General features: G+C 37.6%; 1 protein-coding gene across 2 annotated transcripts; it reads left to right on the top strand.

Moving 5' to 3' along the window:
- The first annotated feature begins 221 nt into the window (after positions 1-221).
- On the top strand, positions 222-10,382 carry OTUD6B (OTU deubiquitinase 6B). 2 transcript variants are annotated; one of them, XM_039549665.1, is made up of 7 exons: positions 222-395; positions 2,495-2,649; positions 3,732-3,827; positions 5,208-5,520; positions 6,989-7,050; positions 7,688-7,794; positions 8,290-10,382. In XM_039549665.1, exons 1-7 carry the CDS (start codon positions 305-307, stop codon positions 8,372-8,374), a joined length of 909 nt encoding a protein of 302 aa, XP_039405599.1. In that variant the 5' UTR covers positions 222-304; the 3' UTR covers positions 8,375-10,382. The 2 variants fall into 2 exon arrangements, with proteins under 2 accessions (XP_039405599.1, XP_039405600.1); XM_039549666.1 differs by lacking the exon at positions 222-395 and adding an exon at positions 456-619 and having other exon boundaries at positions 8,290-8,461.
- Positions 10,383-11,508: the final 1,126 nt, after the last annotated feature.

An 11,508-nucleotide genomic window follows, 5' to 3' on the forward strand; every position in this document is an offset into this window, starting at 1 on the left:
TATGGCTTTTTCCTAGTGCAGACTTGTCCACAGAAGTCCTTTACCAGGACATTACGGCAGGAGCGAGTAGCCCCGCAGACACCAGCGAACAGAAGCGCTCACAGCCCCAGAACAAATCAAGCGCTTCCTTTCCGTACCACGGCCCTAGCCCAGGGTCCCGCGACCTGGCACGGGCCCGGGCCGCTCCTGCCCCTCACGCCGCGGCTGAGGCGGTGCCAGGCGGGGCGGCGCTGGCGGAAGCGCGGCGAGCTCCCGCCTCCCGCCGGGGTCGGGGGTTAGCCGCGCCCGCCGGCTCCGGGCGCCCATGGAGGGCTTGGGGGACGAAGAGTCGGGGCCCGAGGGTCCTCTGCAGCAGCTGGTGAAGCGGCAGCGCAAGGAGAAGCGGGAGCTCCAGGGTGAGGGGCGCCACGGCCCGGCGCAGGGCGGGCGGGGAGAAGGCTGGGGAGCGACACGCGGGGCCGGCTGGACTCGGCGTCCCCTCTCCGCCTTCCCTCGCAGGAAGCCCCGCTCGGCAGCGCGAGTAGCTCGGAGGGGCGGGAGGGCCGGCGGCGGCTGTGAGAAGGAGGGAGCAGCCCTGGCAGTGCCCTCGCAGGGGGACGAGGACGGCGGTAGCGAAATGGTGCGTGCGGGCAGCGGTGCGGCAGCCGGGCTGTGCTGCCGGCAGCAGTGCCCGTCGTGCGGGCGGCCTGCGGAGCTCGCCTTGCCGTGGCCTTGGGAGCCGCGCGGGAGCTGTGATTTAACGCTGGGCCATTGGCGTGATGGTCGCGTTTTGTTACTTTGGTTTTAAGTTAAAAGGTGTGTTTTTAAAAGGCATTTTAGATTGAAAAGCCTGCATAGGGGCTCCTGCTGCCCAGCCCGTTATGTTTCTTTATTCAAAATGCAGTTGACCTGGACCGAATTTTCATGTCCTGTCCAGCTATAATAAAGTATCTGTAGTAAAATACCTGTGTGGTCTTAAAGTGCTTAATAGGAGCTTAAAACACTTTACGCTATTTGACCTACCCTATTATATATTAATATAATGAAGTAGGTCTGATAGATGGATTCTGTTGAGTTTCATAGTTACTATAACATTTTTGTTAAGCTTTTATCATTGCTAGTATATTGATACGGCCTTTTCCTTGTTTGACTTTTTTGGCATGTAATGAAATAGGCCCATCTGCAACTTTTTATCAGAGGGTTAAAGAAGAAAGGAGTCAGGTTGCATACTGTCATTAAATCTATAGGAACTTACTGTTTTGAGATGCCTTTTCCCCAGTCAGATTTGGTTGAAATTGAAGAGGGATGGGAATCAAGCATTGTCTAGGTGGCTGGGGCACATGGCTCCGTACACACCCCTCTTTCCACCACTCATACTCTCTGCTGTGTATTTGTATGTGCCTTTTATGTTCTGGATTCCCTTCTCCTCTATTATGTTAATTTTAATGAACAAAGCTGCTTTTCTGTCATACTCAGCTTATTCATCTTTGAGGCTGAATGCTTAACATAAATCTTTCAGTATGAGCATTCTTCTTGCCTCCCTTTGAAAAGTTTCATTATCATTGCCATCATCTTCAGCTCAATTGTGTCAGTCAAGGGGGAAGGACAGGAAAACAGCACAGGTGATGAATAGCAAGCAGGGTGTTAAATAATTGCTGCTGTAACTCCAAAACAGTGAGTACAGAAGTGACAGAGGTAGCGGGAGTGTTCCTTTAAGAACACAAGAGAAGAAGACTCTGGGGGAATCTGGTTGTAGTTTCCACTGTGTAATGGATGGAGCCAGACTCATCAAAGGACACAGAATGGACTAGAGTGTAACAAGAAAAATCCTCATGGGAAGAGTAAGGGAAAATATTTTCATAGCAAGAATCATTAAATACTGGTAAAAAAGTTTCCCAGAAAGATTGCAGAATGCCCATCCCTGGAGACTGCACAGTCATCTGAATAAGTTTCATCTGAATTAACATAACCTGGTACAGCTTTGAATTCAGCCACACTTCGAGCAGGAGGTAGAACTAAGTAACCTCTGGACACTGTTTCTAACCAAACTATTCTGTGATTTTAGAAATGAAGCATTGACTTACAGCATAGAAATACTTACGAACTTTAATCAAGTTAAGATTTTTTGGTTTATTTGGTTTTGAATACCCATTTTGCTTTTAGAAACTTTGTCTTAAGGAGGGGTAAACTCAGTTTATAATTTTAATCTGCTGCTTGTCTGATTAAAATATTGCACATCTTTCCTGTGAGATTTGAGATTCTGATGCTCACATAATCTTTTCAAAGGCAACAGGCCAAGGTCTGCTGCATGGATGAAGTTCATATGTATTTCTAAGGAAAAATATAGCCACTTCAAAATGTGAGGATTAGAACTGGCAGTCTCATAGCTAACTATTATACTGATTTGTTGATGTTTGTAAATTAGTTTTTCTGTGTGACTTCTAGTCATCTTCTGCAATGACCATAGAGTATCTATATTTTAAAATAACGTTTTATTACACTGCTCGTCTAACAGCAAAAATTCAAGGCATGAAAAATGCTGTTCCCAAGAATGATAAGAAGAGACGAAAACAGCTGGCAGATGAAGTTGCCAAACTAGAGGCAGAACTTGAACAGAAGCACAAGGAAGAATTAAAGCAGCTGAAGGAAGCTTCACCTGAACAGAATAAGGTAGGCGCCCTAACTTCAGCTGAAGTTGTACAGGTACAGTTTGTGTTAGGGCTTTTTTAACTTTAAAAAATTATAATGAAATAACACTTCAAAGTAGTTATCCTTTTCTTCACAATATTAGTAACTCTTTTCAACTTAGGAAAGGTTTAGCTGTTACAGTAAATGGGCAGTGCTAGAAGGCGCATGTAACAGTGGGGCATTTTTGCTGTTGAGCACAGTTGAGAGAGCTTAAAGAATTGCTGTAAAAGGTGTTTCAAAAGCAGGTTTAATAAAAATTTACAAAAGCATGACAAAATTTGATGGCAAGACTTACTTTGTTACTGAATCCATGGATGAGGCATACAAGCAAAATTGTTACAAAAATGCCAAGCTGTAACAGAAATTAAATGTAGAGTAGGGGGAAAGGTATAACACCCCAAGTAGTATTTGGTGTTGCCTTTAAGGCTACATGAGTAACTCAGTTATGTTAGAGAGTTATTTGTTTAAGTTACTGTTATATTGCCACTCTGGTTATCTTATATAGACTATTCAAGTATTCATGACCTTCAGCAGGTGTTTGATTCATCCAGTTTGTTTTGTCTTGTGATTTTGTCAATGTAAGTGATTTTTTTATATAGCTCGTATGGTTACTGGGTTAGGTTTGTAATTTTTCTTGAGAAGTTTCAACTCTCTCTCTTTTTCAACTGGTGGTTATGCTTTGATATAGAGGGTGGACCCTTCTGCTTTAATTTCACAGAACTTGATAATGGCTGTTTGGATACCTCAGTGGCTGGCATGGTGGGGAAAGCTTTTCCTTTCAGTCAGTAAGCAGTGTTCACACTCCAGTGTGTAAGAGAACGTAGAGCTTAAATTTGAGATGCACAGTTCATAACTCTGTTGGGAGTACAGAAAAGTAATGAAATTCAAGGCAGTAGTTTGGGATGGGAAGTGCTTTGATGGGTTCTGTGCTGTACATGGATCATTGTGGTTAAACTTCATAAAAATATCCTGGAAGAGAACTTTAAATTGTTTCAGAAGATGCATGTCTTAGTTATTGTTTATACTAATAAGAACATTTAACTTTTTTTTTTTTTCCTTTTTAGACAGATTCCATAGCTGATGGGGTTGCAAATTTAGAGCTTGAAGGAGTAGAGCAGCAGATTCAGCATCCTCGAATATCAAAAGCACAGAAGAGGCGGGTATGACTTCACATTAAACATTTACAAATAACTGAATGACATTATTACTTAACTGTAATAGCCAAAGCTAAACAATTTTACAGGGGACATTACCTGGCTAATTCTGTATTGATGCTGTACCTACTGCGTGCCTTGAAAATCTGTTAAACTGCTGCCTAGAAATATATAAGGATTTTATAAATAGTTGTACTTACCTATCCTCAGCCATGAACTGGGGATCAGAATAGGTCAGGAAATGGGAGCCATAAAAAAAGAAATTATGTAAAGCAAATGATTTTTGAAAGACTTTCACTAGAAATACTATTAAAGAAGTAAAGTAATTGAATTAAAATACTATGTGGAAAATACGCAACTAGTAGAACTTTACACATTTAACAAAAGAACATCAATACTGAAGAAATTAATTTAAAATATTGAGTTGTTAAGAAACGCTACCTAGTGTCCTGTCTGTTAGGTTTAGATCTGGTTAAACATCAGATGTTGTGATGGATTAACATTATCATTGTACCTTCATGAATATTGGCTCAGGGCCAGAGGAACTCTGCTTTACTGCCTATTTTATCCCCTGTTACATGGTCACTACAAACATGTTAAAAGGATGTTCATAATTCATGGCACCATGTCTAGGCAAACCAGGAACTCTGGTCTAGTTTTCCTATATTCTGATTGCCTAAACCAGTCTGGTCTTGATTTGTGATGAATTTTAAGTATGAAAGTGGAAAGATCATTCTCTGTACTGCTTCCTTTTTTACTTGCTTATTTACTTTGGCTCTTGCTCCCTTGTTAACTTCAGCACGAACTTACGAAACATTCTATGAAAGTAATTTTTTTTGTGTTATTACATCCCTTCTAATATTCTCTACATGCATTCTTGTCCATCCTTTAGGTTGGGAGCAGTCTTTTATGATGTAGAACACATATCCTGAGGGAGTTTCAGTTTCATGGCATGAACTCCATTATGCAATCATGTGCTTAAGTGGTAGATCCCACACTTCTTACAAAAGAGCAGTATTTTCTGATGTTTAATTAGAATTCCCATACTTGAGTGTTGAAATAGGTGATCCTGGAGAAAGGACAATGATTAATAGCCTTTGTATGAGTGTTGTAAAGTGTTATTTTGCATGTTGATATAATTAAGATTTCTCTTGCCATAGTTTTGGGTGTGGTGTCAGAGGCAGTTAGGATATATTGGTCACTTAGCATTTGCTAAAGTTTGGGTTTGGGAGGACTCTAATTGGTATTTATTCAGGCAAATATTTCATAGGTAAGAATGTATTGAGAAAACACTGAAAGAGTTAGAAGCAAGCACTAAGCCAAGAACTGTACGGGCATATTCTAAATTTAACATTTGATGTAATTTTTGTGTGTTTTTAATCTAAGGAGAAAAAAGCTGCTTTGGAGAAAGAAAGAGAAGAAAGAATAGCTGAAGCTGAGATACAAAATTTAACAGGTGCTAGACATCTTGAAAGTCAGAAACTTGCCTCCCTATTGGCAGCAAGGCACTTGGAGATTAAACAAATCCCTTCAGATGGCCATTGCATGTACAGAGCTATTGAAGACCAGCTCAAGGATCACCAAAATTCCTGGACTGTTGCAACTCTGAGGAACCAAACAGCACAGTATATGCAAAGTCACTTCGATGACTTCCTGCCTTTTCTGACAAACCCTAATACTGGAGACATGTATAGCAGAGGTAAGACTTGTAGCATATGAGATTTTAAGAACTATTTTAAGTGTTCCTGATAAATCACTGATAAGTCTCAGTTACATCTGAATTGGGACTTTTAAGGTGTTTGTAACATTGTTACTTTATTGGTCTGCTATGAAACTTGGTACACTTAGATCTCTGTAATTAATATATATATTTTTAAATTAATCTAGGAAACATTATTCCCCATTTTAAAAAAACAGAACTTGCTGGTTACTAGATGATGTGTACTCATTCTGGGGATATGATTTGTTATTATAAACAGCTTGTCTACCAGGCTGGGGTGATTTTTTTGTCAAGTCTTATATTGGTGTTTTCAATGTACACAGGAAAGCTGTTAAAAATGGGTGTGAAACAAGCAAATCTATTTTATAATAATTTGAATAGATGCATTTTCTTATTCTACCTTCTTTTTTCACTGCAAGGTATTTTGGAACAGTTTTTTACAAATAGACTAAACTAAAAAATATAAAGTGTTTTAGTGTGGAGCAACAGTGTAGGTTGAGTAAATGTAGTTAAACAGAGTTTATGTGCCTCTTACTTAAGCAATACTTGATTAATTCATTATGTCTGGAACACCACAAAAATGACAGCATAGATTTCCTTAACTTAGTGCTACATTTGTTTAATAGGCATTGCTGTGGATTTCATGTGGTCACTGGGTGCTGTCTTTCCCATGCTGACAGATTGTTATCACAGGATAAATGTGTCCCAGGAGAATACTCAATGAAATTCTGCACAGCAGCAGGGAATTGCGGTTTTCAGTTATAAGGGAAATGTATGAAAAGTCATTCTGAGCAGCGTTCAGAAAATCTGGATTCTTCTTTCTCAAAATTTGTTTGTAAGGTTCAAAAGCTTGAGGGTTTGTAATTTACAAATTTTAAACTTGGGTTCTGTAGAACATGATCTGAAAAGATTTTATTTGGTTATTTACAAAGAAACTATTGGTAATAAATACTTTAGGATGCTAAAAACAAGGCAGCTAATTAGGAAATTTAAAGAAAACCCAGCCAACTGTTCAACTGCATTCAACTGCAAGATTTTTAAAACATACCTGACACCTGGCTAATATAAGAACTAGATATAATATTCACTGTCACATTCTTTACTGAAGTTTCTGAACATCCTCTGAACAGAAAGAAAACTGTATGCAATTTCGTGTTTGTTGTTACCTGCCGTTCTCTGAATAAAAAATTTAAAGTATTAACTGTACTTCTTTTTATACTCTTCTTTTATCCCTCTCCTCAGTCTGAAATTTTCTTTTTAAAACAGAATGAGTTCGGGTTTTTTTTGACATCTGTTTTTCTCTCCTTTTCTTAGTGAACATATATATTTTCCTTTAAAATGTGTTTGTACTTTTCTGGCTCTAGTTCTTCATTGCACAGTCAGTGTTTTTCCTCAGTTGCTTGTTCTCAAAGACAAGTACTAAAAGTTGTCTTTTCTTTCCCTGCAGAGGAATTTGAGAAATACTGTGATGATATAGCCAATACAGCTGCATGGGGTGGTCAGCTGGAAGTAAGTATCGTATTGATAATTTTTATTTGTGAAATTCTGAACTGGGTGAATATACCTTAAAAAAGGGCTTCTTTAGAAAGAATACCTGAAGGCATAAGGGAACATAGTCATAAATAGCTTATTAAGTACTTCTTCCTGTGGTTATAAGTTGTTTTCCCAAAGTAGTAGCTTTTCTGATAGTGCACCACTGTTCTGATGTATTTGACAACATGCAAGTTAGTGAATTAATTTGGTTTAAATATAATTAGAAAGACTGACACTATGAGTGGGGGAAGACTTAGATAGTAGCAAAGATGCCTAGAGCAGAGTATTGTTAGGGTTTTATCATGTAAGCAAGAACTTGAGCTTCAAAAAATACATACTTATTTTAGTTTGTCTTATTTTTCTTGAAAGAACAGTTAGGAAATTAATGAAAGTAGCCCAATGTTGTATCCTCTAAACAATGATTAGTTTAAGACAATCTGTTTTCAAGTAAAGTTTTAGAAGTTAAAATAATTTTTCTTATTTTAATAAAGCTTATTTTCTGAAAATATTTCTAGTGTTATGCTTGAACTGTCTGCTAAAATTAAATGCCTAGTTTTCCTGTCTCCAGCCTACATTGTATTTAATCCTATTACTAATTATTTTTGCCTTAAAGCTAAGGGCTTTGTCACACATTTTACAAACACCTATTGAAGTAGTGCAAATGGATTCTCCTCCCATTATTGTTGGTGAAGAATATTCAGGCAAACCAATAACACTTGTGTAAGTATGTCATTTTATCACTTAAATTTAGTGCACTTATTTCTGTAACAGAGGGCTCAGCTTTGATTCTCACCTGCTCTTTTACTCTCTGTTACGTATCTGGTGTTGAAACAATGCTTGAATAATGGTTGTGCAGGTCAGAAATTGTTTGTGATTGACACACTGTGGAGAAATTGTAATTAGACAATGTCTGATGTGTATCAGTCACTGATTTAGAGAATGCTGCAAGGTCATTTTACTTGTTAAATAATTACAAAATAATAATGACAATGAGACAAGATGGAGGAAACTTTTTTCCCTGTTCAGAGTATATGTCAAACTGTGCCTGGAAGTCACCAGAATTAAAAACTGTCTTTAATATTCTTCTGTGTAATGTTCCTATATATTTTGTTGTTAAAACTTGGCTTTGTTTAAATTGTCTTCCAGTGCTGTTACTGTTTGGCATGATGTATACTTCTTGTTAAACTGAACGCTATTTTTGTAACTTTTTTTTAGGTATATGAGGCATGCCTATGGATTAGGAGAACATTACAATTCTGTAAAAGTTCTAACAGACACTGCTACAGAAAACAGCAGCTAGCATACAAAAGTTGTGCATTCACATGGATAATGGTTGCATTGTGATGTGTTGGACTCCAGGAAATTCCCAGTAAGACTGGAAAGTAAATGGAATGGATTATAGAGTAAAAAAAAAAACCAAACCTGCAAGGTTTGACTGTAAATCAGAAATAGGTCTTGATTTAAAACCAAACCAAACCAAAACCACACAACAATATTTTGAACTTGTTGGTATTAATTATGTTTAGAAGATCTTCTGTAGAATGGTGGCTGTATAGATCAGGTTTTTTTTAATAGAGCTTCCTCCCATGCTGCAGGGAAAATACCAAGTGGTAAAAATTTGTTTTGATTAGTCTGCATTTCTGCTGAAAAATTAAGGTTAGTGAAGGTTCCTGTTCCATGATTTCTGTCAGATTTTCATGATAATGGAAGAGTTCAAGCATTTGAAATAGCTGATTGTATTTTGGTTGATGGAATATCCTCTACATAGTCCTATCAGGATCTAGTTTTAACAGTGTAGTATTGATCCCCTTCTTTATTTGGGCAGAGAAGATCTGGAGGCAAATCCAGCAGCAGAATGTCTTGCTTGGCTGAAGGAATTGCACCATCTTTTTAAGACTCTCATGTAAGATTTTTACCAAGGTTTGATGTAGGTTTTTTTTTTTTTGCAGTTGACAGTAGGAATTCGACTATTGTGCAGGAAGATCATTGTTATTTATGAGTGTACATTATAATGTCAGTGCAAGTTAACCTCACTGTTCATTCTCCATAGTCTTTCAGCTGTACATTTTTGTGAATCAATCATCTTACAGAGCTCCTCAATGTCCTCACTTCAGGTAGTAAAACTCACCTGAACTCATAATTTATGGATCTGCTGATCTAAGCACTTTGTCATCTAAAGTGTGATGTTTTATAATGCTGAAAACAGCTGGTTGCACACAGCTGAAGAAATAACTACTTTGGGTTTTGTCAGTAACTAAAGGTGATCTGGAAAAGAATTGTTTATTAATTGCTTCTTACGATGCATGGAGACTTGAAAGGTTTTAATATGGTTTGACATTTTACATTAGAAATGTAGATTGTTGTCTGTAAATGTGACTTAAAAATTAGGAGCATACTGAAACCAAAGTTGTAATGCAAATGTTTTTTAACAAGAGAAGTGATTTTTAAATTTTTTTTTAAAGCCTTAGTCAATAAAATAATTGTCTGTATTTTACTGCTGCTGAGTTGGTTTGGAGAAAAGTGGTTCATGAAAAGATTAAACACCTTTGCCCTGGTTTGAGGATTATGACCTAACAGTACATATCTTGTACTTCAGTAAAGCTAGCTTGCAGACTGACATTCCTGGAACTTAGAAAAATCTGCTCTTACTTAAGAGGGAGAGAAGTGATCACTTTATGGGGCAGATTATGTCTGATTTAAAGTACTTTGAGAGAGAGAGGAGGTGAAAAAAAAAAATCAGATAATTACAGCAGGGTTTTTTCAACAAGCAGTTCTTTGGGCTGGTTCCTGCCAGGAAAACAAAGTATTAACCAGATCAGGAGTTTTTACATTCTTAATTATCTGTTACAGTATAACAAATATAGCTGGTTTATACACAAAATCAGCTGGCTTCCTGTAAAATTTGGTTTACTACCTTCATTATATAAAATGATGGTTTTAATTTCAAACAAAAAATAGGCTACCACAGCATGGAAAAAAATGTTTCTAGTCATAATACCATTACAGATTTCACTAAAAAGAATAAGAATAATAAATATTCTTCTCTGCATTGCTTAGAATTGATATATAAAATGCACATGCTGAATTTTATAAATCCGCAGTTCTTTGGTTTATTTGGATTTCAGTTTTGTTTGATTAACAGAGAGAAAAGATGCTGGAATCGGGGAATGTCTGTACCAACAGTTTGTCATGTTGAAGATGTTTACAGTTTGTATAAAGTTAAATAATTTAATACAGCGAGTGAAAGATCCCTGCTCATTCTGTATGGGACTTGCCAAAAAGTAATAAATTGGTTTATTTGTGGCAAATCTTGTTGTGGTCAATTTTATTTTGTAGTCAAATAGTTCCCTTATTTCCTAGTATGAATAAGCTTATCCATTTAATTTTTAGGATCCTACTGTAATATGAATTCTCAAAAGCTGACTGTATTCAGGCAGACAAAGCTTTAGTCTATATGAAATCAAGTTGTTTCTGAACAAAATTTATCCTCAGCATTTTAGCAGTTAAACTTGAGCTCTTCTGAAAAGCTGTATTTGAAAATACTGTTGAACTTTGCCATGCATAAAAATGATGAAGTGGAACTGAGAGGGCGTCTTTTCACAATTAAGCATTTAACTTCTTTGTCAGATTACACGTTTCTCTGCAGAGTGACACTATTTACTTTGAGTTCGTATGTATTTCAGTAGCTTTCCTTGCTTGTGTCTGTAATTCAGTTTCTTCAGTTGCTGTTTCTTTTAAGGACTGTCAGGTATTCTTTTGAAAGATTAATTGAGATTAGTTGCCAGTAGGAATGCTCACATAAACAGGAGGGAAGCTGTCTAGTGGTCTGAAATAAATTGTGTACAATGTTCTGAAAGGGAAGAACGTATTTGTTGTTGAAAACAGTGGTCACATGTGGCGTTCACTTACTCTGCACTGGTCTCTGCTCTCCTGTCCAGTTGCGTGGGCTGCAGGCAGCCCCAGAAAGGGTGTGAGAGGTGGGTGGCAGCCAGAGAGACTGCAGACCTGTAATAATTGATTTAAATAGTAAATTAATTCATTTAATAATTTATTCTTTAAATACTAAATTAGTTCAAGGACCTTTTAAAAGAAGGAAATTATATAAAATGCAATGAAGCAGTGATGTCCCTTGTGTGCATTTGTACAATTCTCATAACTTCTATTTATGTATATTAAAATATTGCACCAAAGCTAAAACCAGAGCTTTTTTTTATGTTGAGGGTGGCAGAGCACTGGAACAGGCTGCCCAGAGAGGTCGTGGAGTCTCTCTCTCTGGAGACATTCAAAACCCACCTGTTCTGGGTGACCCTGCCTTGGCAGGGCGGTTGGACTGGATGATTTCCAGAAGTCCCTTCCAACCCTTATCTGTGATTCTGTAAAACACAGTGAAGAGGGAATTTGTTTCACAACCGCTTGCTTTGAGGGCAAAATTGT

This window comes from Corvus cornix, chromosome 2, assembly GCF_000738735.6.
Source record: "Corvus cornix cornix isolate S_Up_H32 chromosome 2, ASM73873v5, whole genome shotgun sequence".
Lineage (NCBI taxonomy): Eukaryota > Metazoa > Chordata > Aves > Passeriformes > Corvidae > Corvus > Corvus cornix.

Excerpts from the sequence above, each read along its gene's own strand:
- OTUD6B (XM_039549665.1), top strand. The coding sequence starts at position 305 with ATGGAGGGCTTGGGGGACGAAGAGTCGGGGCCCGAGGGTCCTCTGCAG. Across the intron at positions 396-2,494 it reads GGAGAAGCGGGAGCTCCAGG|CAAAAATTCAAGGCATGAAA; the intron begins GTGAGGGGCGCC and ends CTCGTCTAACAG. Across the intron at positions 3,828-5,207 it reads CAAAAGCACAGAAGAGGCGG|GAGAAAAAAGCTGCTTTGGA; the intron begins GTATGACTTCAC and ends TTTTAATCTAAG.